At 40.4% G+C, this 17,853-nt stretch overlaps 1 protein-coding gene across 2 annotated transcripts in view; it reads left to right on the top strand.

Moving 5' to 3' along the window:
- Positions 1-17,095, top strand: part of MEGF6 (multiple EGF like domains 6) — a 517,377-nt gene extending 500,282 nt beyond the window's left edge. For both annotated transcript variants that reach the window (XM_063435729.1, XM_063435730.1), the window contains 4 exons: positions 1,583-1,711; positions 12,234-12,362; positions 15,123-15,167; positions 16,454-17,095. In XM_063435729.1, coding sequence (XP_063291799.1) covers positions 1,583-1,711; positions 12,234-12,362; positions 15,123-15,167; positions 16,454-16,524 — 374 coding nt within the window. In that variant the 3' untranslated portion in view covers positions 16,525-17,095. The remainder of the gene's footprint in view (positions 1-1,582; positions 1,712-12,233; positions 12,363-15,122; positions 15,168-16,453) is intronic.
- The last annotated feature ends 758 nt before the right edge of the window (positions 17,096-17,853 follow it).

Below are 17,853 nucleotides of genomic sequence, written 5' to 3'. Positions count from 1 at the left end.
TATCTTTTTTTCCAGGGCTGATAAATGCTATTATTTTGGTTAAAAGTGACTAAATCAGCACATATAGAAACTATATAATAGAACACACAGTTCTATTTCCTGTCATCTTACATTGGTGATGTATCCCCATACCATACCTCTCAACATTGGAAAGTATGAATACTGGTCAAACGGTTCATGGGCTTATGGGACATTTTAGTGATGGGACTTTTGCCACCTTTGATGCTGGAAAGGGACTGTTCTGCTTAAAAAGTGGTAGCCTTCCCAAAATTATCAGCCTCATTCATGGCTGGCTAAGTGCAAAAGACTTATGAAGAGCTTTGAGCATGGGTTAAATTCTCTGACAGCAATTCGTGTAGTGTGTGTGTGTCTTTTTCTTTACATTTCCTGGTGTCCTCAGGTGAATGACATCAAGGAGCAAACACAGGATAAAAGGGCAGGACCAAATTCCCTTCAAATGTTTAGAAAACTAAAATGTAATGGATAAACAAAGCAGAATAATAAGAAAATAGTAAAAAGAATTATCTCCTTGATTTGCCCAAATTGGCATTTCAAAGATTAATTAAGAAAGCTTTTAAATAATAGCCCCCATCTAGTATTTTTGGATGAGCTTTGTGAAAGATTTAATATTATGAAAAATATTCAATGTTATTTTTTAGATCTTTTTAAAAATTGTAAATACTTTTAAACATTTATGCAAAAATTTTAAAATCAGATGTCACCTCAAAACTATTTTAATATAGTAATCCTTTCATCAATTTAAAAAAAATGAAATATGTATACAAAAATTAGAAACTCATTCCTACATTAAGTATATTACACAATGGTTTCTGAGGTGACAGTTGTTCTTTAAATCATTAGAAAAAAAATATGCAACAATATAAAATTAAGGTTAAAAGGATAACAACTGTAAGGTTCAAACAATAGCCTTGATTCAATATTTTTGGAAAAGCATCAAAATATTACATTTTATTTTAAAACATATTTTCAATATTTTATTATTTTGACAAATGTATTACTATTTTAATGTTATATTTTGATATATTAATATATATTTTTTATATATATTTTTTGATATTTTAAAAAAAATATTTTTAAAATAAAATGATATATTCATATATAAAACCATTTCAACATATTAAAATATTAAAATATCAAAAATATTCAATAATTTGAAAAACCTATCCAAAAATATTAACTTGAGGCCAGTATTAGGATTTCAGTACAACTGATTTGACTTTAGAGACACTATTCACACAATGTTGCTCTCATGATGTAATTGTAGAGCCTTAGTTATATTATTGTTATAAAAAGTTTCTGCTGTTTGTTTTTGTCCAATACAAGGGCATAGAATAGAAATGTTAAAATTAAAGGCTTGACAAAGACCCCATAAGAGGTTAAAATGTTGCCAGCTCACATAATATGGTGGCCCAATAAAGTAACACAAATCAAGTTTTGATTGGTGAAGCATTTCATTTGTATACTGTCATATTTTACAAACTGGACTAGAATAACTACGTATACAGTCATTTGCAAGGATGTAAACATATTTAAATTGACTTAAGTTACTGTTTATTTTCAGGATGCGAAAAGGGAACATATGGACAAAACTGCCGTAGTCTTTGTGAGTGTGAAGGAAATGCACCCTGTAATCCAATCTCAGGAGAATGCATATGCCATCCTGGGAGAACAGGCAAATCTTGCGATTTAGGTGAGATAAAGCATATTCATGATTTTTGCTCAGCTTTCGACTCCAATTTTAGTTTCTTCTTAAAGGTGACATGTAGCAACTTACCTTGGCCACTCCCCAACCACGATTACATTAGTGAAGTCCACTGCTTCTCTTTCTCTGCTGCACTCTGGTCCACCCGTGCTCCTCCTCGACCGTCACTGATTTTCCCTGTTTGAGGACACTTCCCCAAGCAGGGCTAACCTCCTCAGTAAACACAAAATGCGGGCTTCGTTGCTGGCGTGTGAACATCAACCAACTCCATTCCTATACCCCCTACTCCATTCTATAGTAACCACAGTGCATGTGCTGAATGTGAAAAAAATTGGCCCAGGCATTTTTTTTTTGTAAATCTTTCTTTTATTGAGGCACTTGTGAGGGGTACAGAATAGAAAAAAGGGGGAAATGCATGGGTAATCATCAAAGTGGATTAGTACAGCAAAAACAGTGTGCATTACATTTCCAGAGTGGTATTGCCTCATTTTTTATGTTTTTATAAGTCGGTAAACGGGAACACAATTTAAACAGGTTAACAGTAGATGCTATAAGACAGGTGTGACCCTATCAACATGAGCAGTTATACAGGAACGTACAGGCTGAATGACATGAGCTAGGGCTGATCCGTTAGAGCTACATAAAAACCCATCGGCACGAGGCCTAGTGCTGGTGCTGGTTGCTTGGTATGCAAATTAGGTTACCTTGCTGGTCTGCCTGGGCCCAACGATCTAAACATTTCAATGGTGCTTAACGTGTGACTGATAGGGTGGTGCGTTTTACAAGATACAGTTCAGTGCCTCTTGGTGCCAATCAAGTGTATTTCGAGTAATATCAGCATTTAATGAACGGCAGACGTGTTAAACAGGACATAGCATAGCAAAGCTCTACCAGAGAGGGTATGCAAAATGTGAGTTAAGTTATCTGTGTTTGAGTAAGGAGCTTGGTGTGTTACAATAGGCAAGCTTATCTCGCACCAGTGGAATGGTTTATGTTAGTACAGTAGTGGGTGTTACTGCAAACGCTTAACTACAGGCAGATAGCGGTTTCCATTAGTACTGTTATGACAGGCTAGACAAGCTAATCAAGCTAAACATTAGAGGCATGTTGGGCTAAGTTGGATATAACCCTGTCGGGATATCAATCCTGCCATCTCTAGCAGGATCGGTGCCAGCAGTTTTATATCTACATATTAAAAAAGCTAATTTATGCTCTAACAGGTACAAGTAGAATTGCTAAGGCAGGCTGGTGGCATAACTTAGAAACTATCTGTTAGGTTGCGGTCATAAAGTGTTAACTGTGAAAAGAAAAGATTAAACATCACGAAGTATGTAAACGGAGTCCTCATGGGTAGAACCCTCAGGGTAATACAGGGTTTCTATTTCGGTTGCTTGAATCAGTCCAAGGCCTCAAGTGTGGCAAGTGTCCATGCTGTTGTTCAGCCCACCCCACTTGGAGGAGTTATGTTGTATTTTGCGCAGTTTAGTCCACTCGGTTGTGGGGGGCTGCCTTCTTGATCCGTCGCTCCATTGAGGCCGGGATCAGCTTCTCCATAGTGGGTGTTTTGACCTGTTTGGTGCTTGGCCCCCTGAGTTATGGTGCCCGCGGTGTTTCTCCTAGTGCGTTGCCGCTTAAGAGTCCCGTGTCTTCGGCCCAAGGTCTTAGCGGGGGCCCTTGCCACAGGTCCATTGACCCCATCTCCAGGGTCGTGGGCCCAAGGTTTTGCCGGAGTCCGGCTGTTCCCCTGGGTGTATGGGTGGCGAAGAGGAGTAATCCTCAGGTGGGCTCCCTGCTCGGAAGAAGAGTGGGGAGAACTCTTGGGTGCACGGGGGGTCCCATGCGTTCTGCTGTCGCGCTTCGATGTTTGTTTTCTCTTTATGAGCATGTCTGCGGGCAGAGGATCTCTCCTCCTGCGGCGCCATCTTGGGGCTCCATGCCGTTTAGGAGTGAGGCGTCGGCAGATATGTTGCTGGAATTGCACTTGGCTCTGGTGAGTGCTCTGTTGGTGCAGCCACGCCCGGCGCTCCAACTGTGCCCAAAATGCATCGAAGAGAGCGGTGAGTCTGGCTTCGTAGTTTGGAATTACTGTATGGCGTTCATGCATCTCGCTCGGTGCTTGATCTGTCGCCATTGTAGTTGCGCCTCGTGTTTGCCTATCTTGTTTTTGTTTTGCCTCATATTGTGGGCTCTGTTTGTTGCCGCTTTTCCAGTCGCTTGTTGCGGACCGAGATGACCCCCATCGGTCCAGAGGGGGGGGGGGGGTAGGAGGTGGTGCCCCCGAGGTATGTCCGACCAGGTCAGTCAGCGTGGGAAGCGGCCGTCTCCCCAGCGCTCGATCTCCGGTAGGCCTCAGGATACTTTTATGGGTTCCCGGGGTGGTAGAGGCTTGCCTTTGGTGTCTGTCGATTCCCCCGGGTGTCCCCAACATGTTTTCTCACCTCAGGTGGGCGACTGTGCCGTGTTTTGGGGGGTTTACCCCCTCGAAGTACAGTAGTTAGCAGGAGCTGAAGTGAAACACAGCCGTTCAGCCTGAGTGCCAGGCTCCGCCCCCCGGCCCAGGCATTTTTTAATCACAGCAGCCCACTAAGAAGTGGGCGGGTGGGAGAGGGTGTGTTTTGTCATCACCAATGACAAGCACTCCCCCTCTCAAAGTGAGCATGTTGGTTCAATGATCTTCCAGGGCAGACAATTTGTAGAGCTCTGCTGAAGATCTCTAGCATGAGAAAAAAAGCCCTGTATTTGTCTGCACAGTTGCTTGCAACTTGTCTCTGGTGTCTCTATAAATGGGAAACCAAGAGACAAAAGGGCCAGGAAAGAGTACATGTGTGCATGTGTTTGGAGCCTACTTGTGGGATTGCGTGTGTGTAGAGTGAACTGATTGTGGTGTGGTATTGTGTAATGTCGGTTTTAGTCATGTTGTGTTTGTGGTGTAATGTAATGCATGTGTGGCTAGGGGCTGTAGAGAGTGTGTGTACAGGGGATGTAGCAAATGTGTGCATACGGGCTATAGTATATGTGTGTGTATAGGTGATGTAGTGTTTGTAGGGGTTGTAGGGAGTGTGTGTTTAGGGAATGTAGTATGTGTTTGCTTACAAGGAATCTAGTGTGTGTAGAGGTAATCCAGAGTGTGTATTTCAGGAACGTAGTGTATGTGTGTAGGTGGTGCAGTGTGTGTGTATGTGTGTGTATAAGAGTCTAGTGTATGTTTGAAGGACCCAGAATGTGGATAGGAGATCTAGTGAGTGTGTGTATAAAATAATAAGCATTATATCCCCCCTCCCTTCTTACCTTTTGCCTGTAAGGGGTGACTGTGCTGCCATCTCTGGTGGTGCTAGCGGTGAGTGAACTCTAGCCTGTGGGGCTAGAGTTCACTCTGGCAAGATTGGAGCGTTGCCATGGTCATCTCGGGAGAGGAACCGGGAAGAGCTGCTCGCTAGAGCTCCCCCGGGTCCTCCTCTCCCTCCCCAGCTGGTGGCCGCATGATCTTTGATCTCCCCACCGGCCCATACATGTACACAGCAGGGCCATCGCTCGGATAGCGCTGGCTCTACATGGGCCAGCAGGGGAGATCGCTTGATCTCCCCTGTCGGTCTCGGCACATGGTCATTGGGGCCCCTCGGGCATTTGCCTGAACCCAATCTATTCTTCAGCTGTGTCGTAATAGATGCTAAAATAAATCATATTCAGTAAATTACCTTCATTAAACTCTTGCCATTATTAATAATTGGTTTCCATGTCAATGAGGAAGGCAGTGCCAATACATTTTCTAGTGGGCAGTTGCATGTGGAACCACGAATGATTACTGAAACATTATAATGTCACTGTTTCAACTACTCAATCATTGCCAACCCATTTTAGGTAAAGTAGGGAACCAATTTTGGATATAAAACACTCTCCTAAACTATGTGTAAGCTGATTGTTGAATTCAGAATGGAAATCCTTTTTTTATTCTTGAATGAATTTGTATGCTTTTTTCTGCTGTTGTAACAAGCAACAGTTGTTAAAACAAATCATTGCCTATGTTTTGTGCCATGTGTCATTGATAAATGGACCTGCAGCAGCAAGAACTGAGTTCCAGCATTTTACTCCATGGTCTTACATATACTCATGCCAAGGCAGTGTAAACAAAAACCTACTCATGACATTTTAACCCATAATGAACCAAATAATATATTTTGCTGTCATCACAATCCGGTCCCTAAAGATCTTAGAGAAGCATACAATATTCTGCATATTTAGCTCTGGCAGCTCCATTCAGCCATGCAGTCATTGACCGGAGTGGGTCATTCCATCCAGAAATTAGGTCATTAAAGAAAAGTATTTATTTTGAAGACATAGGCAATTATTGGTCCTTAACCCCTTAAGGACACATGACATGTGTGACATGTCATGATTCCCTTTTATTCCAGAAGTTTGGTCCTTAAGGGGTTAAGGGTTTAATTTGTCCTATGATTTATCACTTATTGAACAAAACACCAACTCTGTGTCCTATTTCCATGATATTGTTTAGAAACAGGGAATAAGATTCCTTTTGTATTTTTTTTATTGTTTTTTAAATTATTATTATTATTATTATTGGTATTTATATAGCGCCAGATTATATATATATATAGTTAATACTACGTTAAACAAAAATCTGCACACCAGTCAAGCCATAAGACTTGCTTTTCCCACAGATATCCCAAATCTGCAGTGATGTTACAACTGCAAAGGATTCTGGGTGGGCATATGCAAATTAGTTTAACACAGAATCACATTTTTGCCTGATTCCATTTTAAACATGGATTCCTTTTAATCTGTGTTTGCAGTATACAACTGCTTGGAACACAATTTAGGAAAAGATGCAAAACCAGTGAACCACTCATGGACAGCTGGTGAAGATAGGCTATACATCTGTAATATGATTTCACTCCTCTCTGTAAACTTTGTCCCTTAGTTAAAATTCTATATTCAGAGTACCAAACAAAGTCCTACCTGGCTGGTGAAACGGGCTCTCAGTTCCAGTATAAATGAGACAGCTGTTAGCAATAGCTGGAATAGAGCTGTCAGACTTTCTTCACTTTTTCCACTGTGCAGCAAAAGCACCAAGCTTAAACAATGCAGCAGTCATGTACTTCACTTGATACCTTGTTTTCGGTTGTAACTGGGCTACACCAAACTTTTATTAAATATACTGTGTCTCACAGTTTCTTCTCGCCCTTACATTAGACTTGGCATGGTCTGGCATTCCCATTGTCTAGTAATCTTTCTGATTTATTTGTCCATGGTCCCAGAGCTTTTAGTCAAGAGATGTCCAAAAGGCCCTAGGTTGGTTTATAATCATATGTTTATGAAACATATGATTTTGAAACATGCAAGTCCAATAAATTAAGGACAAGATACAGAAGAAATTCCATGCTAATTTTTATTGCCCAGAAAAACACATTGTGAGATCTAAGAGGGCGAATAAACAAACATCAGGAGAAGGCATAAGACATAAACCAACTCCCTTCCATGTAGTCCAAGGATTTATTTTTGTTATTTCAGAACAAACTATAACAAGCCAGACATGTGACACTTGATTTTGATTGGCATAATCAAGCATAACATAACAATGAACAAATTCCCTTGGCAGAGTCAGCTTTTGGCATCAGCAGACTTAACTGGCACGCATGGCTCTGCTTGCCTGAGGGTCTTTCACAGACTTTATACCTGCCAACCTGTTCTGCTCCAGCAGCAAGCATCATCTTGCCCTCATGGAGAGGAGTGGCGGACGTTTCTCTTGATATATAAAAATAAAAATATTAGAAAAAAAATTAACTGTATTGCTTATGTGTGCTGAGTACATCACTATCTAAATACATTTATGAGCAAAGATAGCAATGTATCTGTTTAAACGTCAACTGTATGTCCACAAATGCATTATTTTAAATGCATATGATACATTTTTTCAAAAATATGTAATCTACTAAAATGTGCACAATTATTTTATAAGCTTACATTTTAATTAGCAGCAAAACTGACGTATGCAGCTACTGAAGCTCCTTTTTGCCTATCACTTACTTCCTTCTTAATGCTGGGTATTGTTCAGCCAAATGCTTCTCCAGACCAAAGACTTCTCACAGAGCTGGGTGATTTTGAGTTTTATAGATTTGTATTAAAATAAATAAGTAAAATCATACTTTATGGCTATATTACTTCAAGTGTTCATTATCCCCTTCACTACCAAGTGGTTTGCAGTAAAACCACCCTCAGAATCTAGAAAGTAATGTTAGAAAGTAAAGAGTATTTTTAATTTAAACATTCAGTATCCAGCACACTCGCTCACTCACTAAACAGCAATTTCAAGTCTCACAGTATGTAGTTTTATTTAAAAACACCTCGCCTAGGCAAAAAATGAGGGTTTAGTTACAGTACAGGGAGTGCAGAATTATTAGGCAAGTTGTATTTTTGAGGATTAATTTTATTATTGAACAACAACCATGTTCTCAATGAACCCAAAAAACTCATTAATATCAAAGCTGAATATTTTTGGAAGTAGTTTTTAGTTTGTTTTTAGTTTTAGCTATTTTAGGGGGATATCTGTGTGTGCAGGTGACTATTACTGTGCATAATTATTAGGCAACTTAACAAAAAACAAATATATACCCATTTCAATTATTTATTTTTACCAGTGAAATCAATATAACATCTCAACATTCACAAATATACATTTCTGACATTCAAAAACAAAACAAAAACAAATCAGTGACCAATATAGCCACCTTTCTTTGCAAGGACACTCAAAAGCCTGCCATCCATGGATTCTGTCAGTGTTTTGATCTGTTCACCATCAACATTGCGTGCAGCAGCAACCACAGCCTCCCAGACACTGTTCAGAGAGGTGTACTGTTTTCCCTCCTTGTAAATCTCACATTTGATGATGGACCACAGGTTCTCAATGGGGTTCAGATCAGGTGAACAAGGAGGCCATGTCATTAGATTTTCTTCTTTTATACCCTTTCTTGCCAGCCACGCTGTGGAGTACTTGGACGCGTGTGATGGAGCATTGTCCTGCATGAAAATCATGTTTTTCTTGAAGGATGCAGACTTCTTCCTGTACCACTGCTTGAAGAAGGTGTCTTCCAGAAACTGGCAGTAGGACTGGGAGTTGAGCTTGACTCCATCCTCAACCCAAAAGGCCCCACAAGCTCATCTTTGATGATACCAGCCCAAACCAGTACTCCACCTCCACCTTGCTGGCGTCTGAGTCGGACTGGAGCTCTCTGCCCTTTACCAATCCAGCCACGGGCCCATCCATCTGGCCCATCAAGACTCACTCTCATTTCATCAGTCCATAAAACCTTAGAAAAATCAGTCTTGAGATATTTCTTGGCCCAGTCTTGACGTTTCAGCTTGTGTGTCTTGTTCAGTGGTGGTCGTCTTTCAGCCTTTCTTACCTTGGCCATGTCTCTGAGTATTGCACACCTTGTGCTTTTGGGCACTCCAGTGATGTTGCAGCTCTGAAATATGGCCAAACTGGTGGCAAGTGGCATCTTGGCAGCTGCATGCTTGACTTTTCTCAGTTCATGGGCAGTTATTTTGCGCCTTGGTTTTTCCACACGCTTCTTGCGACCCTGTTGACTATTTTGAATGAAACGCTTGATTGTTCGATGATCACGCTTCAGAAGCTTTGCAATTTTAAGAGTGCTGCATCCCTCTGCAAGATATCTCACTATTTTTGACTTTTCTGAGCCTGTCAAGTCCTTCTTTTGACCCATTTTGCCAAAGGAAAGGAAGTTGCCTAATAATTATGCACACTTGATATAGGGTGTGGATGTAATTAGACCACACCCCTTCTCATTACAGAGATGCACATCACCTAATATGCTTAATTGGTAGTAGGCTTTCGAGCCTATACAGCTTGGAGTAAGACAACATGCATAAAGAGGATGATGTGGTCAAAATACTAATTTGCCTAATAATTCTGCACTCCCTGTATGTATATTGTATATATGGCCACATTACCCATACTTTGCAGCCATGTTGCCACTTTGGACACAGACACACACAAATACACATGCACACATACAGACACTAATATAAGAATACATATATACCATTTATGACATGCACATATTTACTCAATACACGCATACATATACACACTCTGATGCATGCACATACAAACACAATGATGAACAGAGACACACAATGACACACCGACACACACACACATACACTGACAGATACAGTCACACAATCACAGTGTGTCTGGCAGCGTGTATTAGTAAATGTGTGTGCATGCTTGGCATTGTGTAACATGTATGTTCCAGAGAGTGTGTGTCTGAAGTGCATATCCTTGTACATCTGTGGGTGCATATCTGTGTGTATATGTATCCATGGCTGTGCCTGCAATGCATCTCTCTGACTGGGGGCATGTATCTGTGTGTTTGTGAACATATGTGTAGAGGGAGCTACTTCCAGTGTGTTGTGTGTATGGGGTGGGCTACTTGTGGTCTTGCTGTGTGAGTTGTGTTTATAGATGGGCTCAATTTTATATGTGTAACGAGTTATTGTGGGCTAATGTCTGTAAGGTTACTGTCTCTAGGGTGGTTCCTGCATCTAAGAGTGCCTGTGTGTTTATGAAGGTAACTAATATCTTGTCAGTATATCTGTCCACCCTGCCAGCCTCACAGCTTTCGTCTCTCACTAATCACAAACTCTGATTCCTCTCTCCTCATCCCTCGCGTGTCCACTCCTTCCCTGCTTTCTAGCAGGCAGGAGCTCCTGGTTTGCAGCCTGAAACAGAAAAAAAAGTAGATATAGCGAGAGTGGCTGAATTAGGACTTGCCACACTGTTAGAGAGACAGAAGCAGCAAGAGCATTTACACAGTGCTCAAAGTCAGCTTTACGTTAACTATTTTATATCCAACCAGTCCACACAAGTTTTGTTCCCCTGTATCCCTCCTAAGTTTTCATAATTATTCCCTCTTCACAACATTATAATGAAAAAGCAAGTGAAGAGTAGTAAAATTAATAACTCCATGGGCATGGTCCTGGTGCTTGCGCTCCATTATCCCCTATATTAATCTGGCCCTGCTGGGGGGGAGGAGGTGATACCACAGGGTGACTGAGTGTGTGTCAGATGTAAGGGGGCATGTGACAGGATGACTGAGTGTACATGTGGGGGAGGGTGGTGTGTTTGCATGAATGTGTGTTAAGGTGGTAGATTGTATGTGGGGAGACTGTATTTCCCTGTTCAGCCTCCCAACAAATTGCTGCTTGTTTTTTTTGTGAGATGTTTACCTCCCTCAGCTCTCCCCTTCAGCCACCCTCCAATTGCTCTATGGGAGGAAGTAACAGGAGCAGGTGTCTTATTGACAGCCCAAGAGGTGTAACTAGGTTAATTTATAAAAGTACCAATTTCTATTGAAATCTGAGCATTTTGTCAAATAAAAAGTAGACACACTCTTCACATACAAAGCACTTCAGCAAGCTAAAGAGGTGAAGACTTTGAGCTGGACCATTTCAGTCCGAAATGCAATTTGCCTGAATTTGGGTGGATCAGATGATTGTTCGAACTTCTTTACACAAAGCCAAAATGTACCCGAGTCACTAACCAACTAAAATGCGAATAAATGCAAGTAAAGCATTTTCATTTCAATGTGTGACTCTGGATTTTGCCCAAGGTGCCCAAAAAAGGGCCAAGTGAGTGATGACTAGGATACAGTCACTAAATGTTGGTTTTAGTGAGATCAAGTGAGAAGTGGGCAACAGAGGTGGATAAAAGAGCAGTAAAAAAAAAAGCTCTAGTATATATTTTATATAGTTTATAAAAATATAGCTTTAAAAAAAATTACTGCTCCTCCTTTCCTTCTATTAGTTTATTTTTCTCACTTAATCTGTGAACCAAATTAAGGGGAAATGCTCCTATCAACATTATGTATATAATTTACAGAACATAGATTGGCCTATTTTCGTTCCTTTTTGTTTTGTCTGATTCAGTTCCTGAATATAATTTACAGCACATAGATTGGCCCATTTTCGTTCCTTTTTGTTTTGTCTGGTTCAGTCTCTGAATCAGTTTTTTAGTACAGAAATTCTGCCAAGCTGAACCAACATTCACCCAAAAATCAGGCGTCCACAAATGTTTTCTACTTTCTGAAAAATTGGTTCAGCAGAGTCCAAATTCTTGCTGTGAAGAAGTCTACAGAGCACCGTTTAGTGAATAAAGACCTAGGTGGTAAAACATGGAATGTAGCAACATATTTTACTCTTGTGTAACGTACTTAAAACAATGTAAGTATTTTAGTAAACTTCTAGGTTTTTAAGATAAAGACTTTGTCATCATGGACTTTTTAACCCTTTAAGAACTAGTCAAGCAAATTCCTTTATACCAAGACACATCAGCAAGTGATTAGATGCATTTTCATCATGGCTCTACTGTGGGGATTGAAGGATGTTATTTTTTTTATAAGTGTCAGAACTGTCAATCTGCATGCTGTTCACTTATAATTCAGTAAGTAGTCTCTGTTCTGTTGTTTTATAGAATGTAAGATAAATCAGTTTGGTCCAAACTGCACTTTCGACTGTGAATGTGGGTGGCATTCACAATGTGATTCTTCGAATGGAAGATGCCTCTGTCTTAATGGATATATAGGACCAACATGTCAAGAAGGTATTTATACCAAAATTTAATTTTGAGATTTGGGGTAACCCTGTAACTTTGAATCATTTTAGCTTCCTTCTTTTAAAGGGTTGCTCTATTTAATAAAAGGTTATTCCAAGCACCTTCACCACTTTGAAGTGGTCATCTTGCTCTGAGTCTGTATGTATAGCGTTTCACTATGAAGTGCTGATCATACAGAGTTAAATCCTTTTGTTGCTGGAAGTGTGAACCGGGGAATCACTAGCCAAACCAGAACAAGAGTTCCCGGCTGGCTAATGTAAATTCTATGCTTATTTCTATGCAAATGCAAAGAACGTAATTCATTGGATGAAAGTGATCAGTTGACGCTCGCAGCCAATGAATGGCAACTGGATCTGCACTCGGCAAAAGCTGAATCTTGTTCACCTAGCACCAGAAATTACCAGGCTCTGACGGGGACCCAGGCAACAGGCCAAACCATTGCATTACAGTTTGCCCCATTACCAGGTAACGGCTTCAGGGTACTCCCGGCATTTAAACTCCTACAGCAGACTGTAGTTATTATGTTGCTTGGAGTAACCCTTTCAAAGTGTACATGTACCTAAATATTTTCATTATGCAATATTTAAATAAACTCTATAACTTATCCTTCGTGACTCCTACTTCTGTGGGTTATTGGTAAGAATCAACAGCAGAAAACCATATTTATGTACCAGTGGCGTACACACAACCCATGGGGCCCCGGTGCGAAAACTGATCTGTGGCCCCCCCCCCGCTTACTCTGCGCGGGCTGGGGCCGCAACACATGGCGGGCGGGCACCTGCGACCGCGGTATGTACGCCAGTGCATGCATAAACACATACACTTAAAGGACCACTACAGACACCCAGATCAAATCAGCTCAATGAAGTGGTCTGGGTGCCAGGTCTCTCTAGTTTTAACCCTGCAGCTGAAAACAGCAGTTTCAGAGAAACTGCTATGTTTCACTGAGGGTTAATCCATCTCTAGTGGCTGTCTCATTGACAGCCGCTAGAGGATTTTCTGCGATTCTCACTGTGAAAATCACAGTGAGAAGACGCTGAACGTCCATAGGAAAGCATTGAGTAATGCTTTCCTATATGGGCGGTTTGAATGCGCGCGTGGCTCTTGCCACGCATGTGCATTCGGAGCTGAGAGGCGGATCAGGACGGAGAGATCCCCAGCGCCAAGGGAGCCCAGCGCTGGAGAAAGGTAAGTGCTTTAGACACACACACACACACTCTCATGAACAGACGCACACATTTACTGACAGACACACACTCAGTGACAGACGCACACAAACATACTCAGTAACAGACACACACACTAACACTAACACACTCACTAACACTAACACACTCACTAACACTAACACACTCACTAACACTAACACACTCACACTCACTCACTAACACACTCACTCACTAACACACACACAAACTAACACTAACACACACTCACTAACACACACTCACTAACACACACTCACTCACACTCACTCACTCACACTCACTCACTAACACACTCACTCACTAACACACACACAAACTAACACAAACTAACACTAACACACTCACTAACACTCACTAACACTAACACACTCACTAACACACTCACTAACACACTCACTCACACTAACACTAACACACTCACTAACACTAACACACTCACATTAACACTCTCACTAACACTCTCACTAACACTCTCACTAACACTCTCACTAACACTCTCACTAACACTCTCACTACCACTCTCACTACCACTCTCACTAACACACTCACTAACACACTCACTAACTAAACACACACACACGTTTTTTCCGTTTTTTTTTTAATTTAATCCCCCCAGCCTCCTTACCTGTGTGAGAGCTGGGGGGATTCCCTGGGGTCCAGTGGTGTTGCTGGTCACCCGGCTGGCGGGCGCGCGAGGGAGCACTGTCCCCTGGGTGCTCCCTCTTCAGCTCCCTCGCGCGCCGCGTACTGATACCGGAGCCGGAAGATGACGTCATCTTCCGGCTCCGGTTTCAGTACGGTGCGCGAGGGAGCTGAAGAGGGAGCACCCAGGGGACAGTGCTCCCTCGCGCGCCCGCCAGCCGGGTGACAGCAGGGCCAGCCTCGGGGGGCCCGGAGGTGGCCGGCTCCTGGGCCCCCCAGCAGAAGAGGCTGGCCCTGTGGGTACATACCGGGTCGCAGGGGCGGCCGGGCCCCCTGGTGGGCCGGGCCCGGTCGCAGCCGCGACCCCTGCGACCCTGGTATGTACGCCACTGTTATGTACAATGCTTATAATACTCTGTAGCGGCGCTGCTATGTAAGTGAGATCACATGATGCTGTTGGTTGTGGAAGCATTTTGGAAGTTGCGAATTACTTTTGTATATTTTCTTGTTTTTGCTAAGTAAATAACAAACTAAAACCAGCTTCTTTGTGCTTTTTCTGATTGTCTTTAATAAATAATTTTAATTATAAATTTATATAAATAGCATATCCAAGTGCTATATTTTATACAAGCATATGTTCAATAATTCTCTCAAAGAATGCCAAGAGAGTAACAAGAATGGCTGAGTTATCACAGCCATATTCTAGTTAAAGAGAATGTTACTGTAGGAGATTGATAAATGCTAAATCTACCATTTAGATATAATAGTGGTTAGTTTGAGACTATTTTTTGTTCATAATTTTTTAATCTAATTTAGTTTTTATTTACACCTAAAGTGCTATTAGAATAGTCCAAAATATTTTTGTACATTTCCTAATTGTATTACTGTTACTTTTCAGGTGGCCCACCTCAGCTTATATCAGCACAATTTGGGGGTCTTCTGAGTAAGTCATAATTTATATGTTCAACCGTTATTACATTTTCTTGAAATATTGTGCATTTTGCAAACCAGTGACAATGTTTAGTATGCACAGTTAAAAACAGATATATCCTGCAAGGTAAAAAATTAAAAATTAGGGTTCAACACCCAAAGGATCTAAAGCATGTTGGGTCATTTATTTATAAACATATATTCCGTGATGATATACCATCCTCTGGTACATGATGTTTAACCTACATGTGTCTTCCTTCTGGTGTGCAGCCCACTGTAAGGAGACGGACATTCAGATCCTGATACACAATAAGGAATCGTCCGTACAGACACTTGAGGCAGCAACCCCACCAGAAAATGATTGCAATAAAAAATAGAAATAAAACAGATTTTCATAAGAATTTAATTACACACTTTTAAATACAAACATATGAGCAGGGATTGAACACAGTTTTTCTAAAATAGTTATCTCTTAAGAGTGTGGGGTAAGCATGTATGGTCTGTATTAAGGGGATATTGCTGGTATACTTGCACATATATATGCATGTCCTAGAGAGTATAGGTGTTACCTGTGGGCACAGTCCAATAGGTCAGGAGGTGGGATTTAAACATAGGATGTAGAGATAAATTTGAGGAATAGAATCTAGCTGCCTTAATATAAAAAACGGTTGCCACCAGCATCAGTGGCTGAGATGTAGGATTTCATCTTACCTATGAAACATACTAAAGTCAAAACTGAATATATTAAAGGGAACATTGAACTTGACTTTGAATATAAGAGTGGTTCACGTTCATAATTGGTAACTTATATTCTTGCCCCAGCTTTCGTTGAATTGCTTTTGATCTCCTGGCAAGCATATCTTGAAATGTTAATAACTGGGCCAGTGGCTTCCCTTTTCTTTATCATATAAGGTTAGGTAGGGGTGATCAAAGGAAAAAAGGGTTATGCTAAACTAATTGAAGAATATGTACTTTGGGATAAAAACCAGTGGACATAAATAGAACATACTGCGAGAAAGTTATTCTCAAGGAGTCTGGCTATCAGTTCTCATACCCTGTCACACTCCTACTGGGAGTTTTCATAACAAACTTGGAAAATTCCCAAAGAAGAAATTCAATCCAGCATAGCAAATACCAAGTACTCCACTGCCAAAATATCAACTTTTTAATGAAACAGAGTAGTGTTTATGGGTAAATTGGTAAATAAACTAATTGCTAATTGCTAAATTTAGAGTGATTGTCTAACTATTGAATGTTTCAGACCGTATGTATTGATGTTAATTCTCTATTTATTTTCAGATGTACAAGCTCGGACATCAAATAGATCTCCAGTTAGGTACCTAATACACGCCAGCAAGCACAGACCATAGACATTTTCTGGTAAAGATTTGTCATCATAAAACCACTAAATATTTTGTACATGGATTATACATTGACGGTCCAAACGTATTTCACAAGGTCATACTGGTGGCAGATAAACAGCATTTGGATTTTTGAATACATTAAATATTCAAGTTAATTGGTGTTGAATGTCAAAGCCAAATGAAAAAAAAAAAGCATGCAAGATAACAGGTCATACGTTTCAAATGATCAGGATGAAAGGACAGCCCCAGAATCTGCTAGATTTATTAGCCAACGTCTGGAAGACAGTTAACATTCTACATCATCGAACAATGGGAGACTGCTTAATCTTTTAATAATTAGTTCTGCATCCAAGACTGTTTTAGGTGATTTAACTTTTGAAAGAGGAAAAGTCACAAAATTGTGCAGACAACCACCAAATGAATAATCATTACTCATATTTTGGACACCTCTTGTTCATGGCCATTTCAATTACCAAATGGGAGACTACTTGGTTTTCATTTTTTATGTTTATTAAGGTCTTGGTCATTCTGAAATGTTGATCTATTTATGTTTAAATATTTATAAGACCGAATTATAATCTTTAACCCCTTAAGGACCCATGACATGTGTGGCATGTCATGATTCCCTTTTATTCCAGAAGTTTGGTCCTTAAGGGGTTAAAGTCACCGCCAAAGGGTCATAGTTGTCTGCTGACCATATGTGGAATCTTATGTACTGAAGAAAAATATATATCAAACAAAGTATTGTATCACATGTTTGGGAGAGAATGTGTTTGGTGTCCAGCCATTTATTATGTGTCTGTCAATTAAACTAACTATGATATCATTATAGCAGTCACAACATCAGACAATGGAATTGTTGTTCATTGGTACTCTTTCAAGACGATGTTACAATTGTTCCAAGAACCTATTCAAATCTAATGAATGGAACAATAGATAAAGATGCATTAGTTTGCAATATGTCTCTCTGGTCTTCAGTCTGTCTCAAAATTGATATTGAATTTCTGTAAGAATGAATGGCCAGATAATGGACTGGGGATTAGTTTACAACCGTAATATACACTGAATTGTGTAAAATGTCCATTTTGTTAAATGTTCTTGGAGCAAAATCAGGTTTTTGCTCTTTTAATTTATCTTACTGGCATACATTCATTGGTGCTTTCAATTCCAATTTTGTTACACCTACATTATTGGATTTAAATACTCAATGCTATATATATGTGTATATATATATTTGTCAATATCCTTCCAGTATAATCACTGTCAATTTAGGTATTTAATTTTTTTTCATTTGTTCCGATGTATTCAGGTTATTTTTTTATATTGTCACTTGAA

Source organism: Pelobates fuscus, chromosome 11 (assembly GCF_036172605.1).
Source record: "Pelobates fuscus isolate aPelFus1 chromosome 11, aPelFus1.pri, whole genome shotgun sequence".
Taxonomy (NCBI): domain Eukaryota; kingdom Metazoa; phylum Chordata; class Amphibia; order Anura; family Pelobatidae; genus Pelobates; species Pelobates fuscus.
Note: the sequence above shows the minus strand (reverse complement) of the source record. Positions and strands in the feature narration are given on the sequence as shown.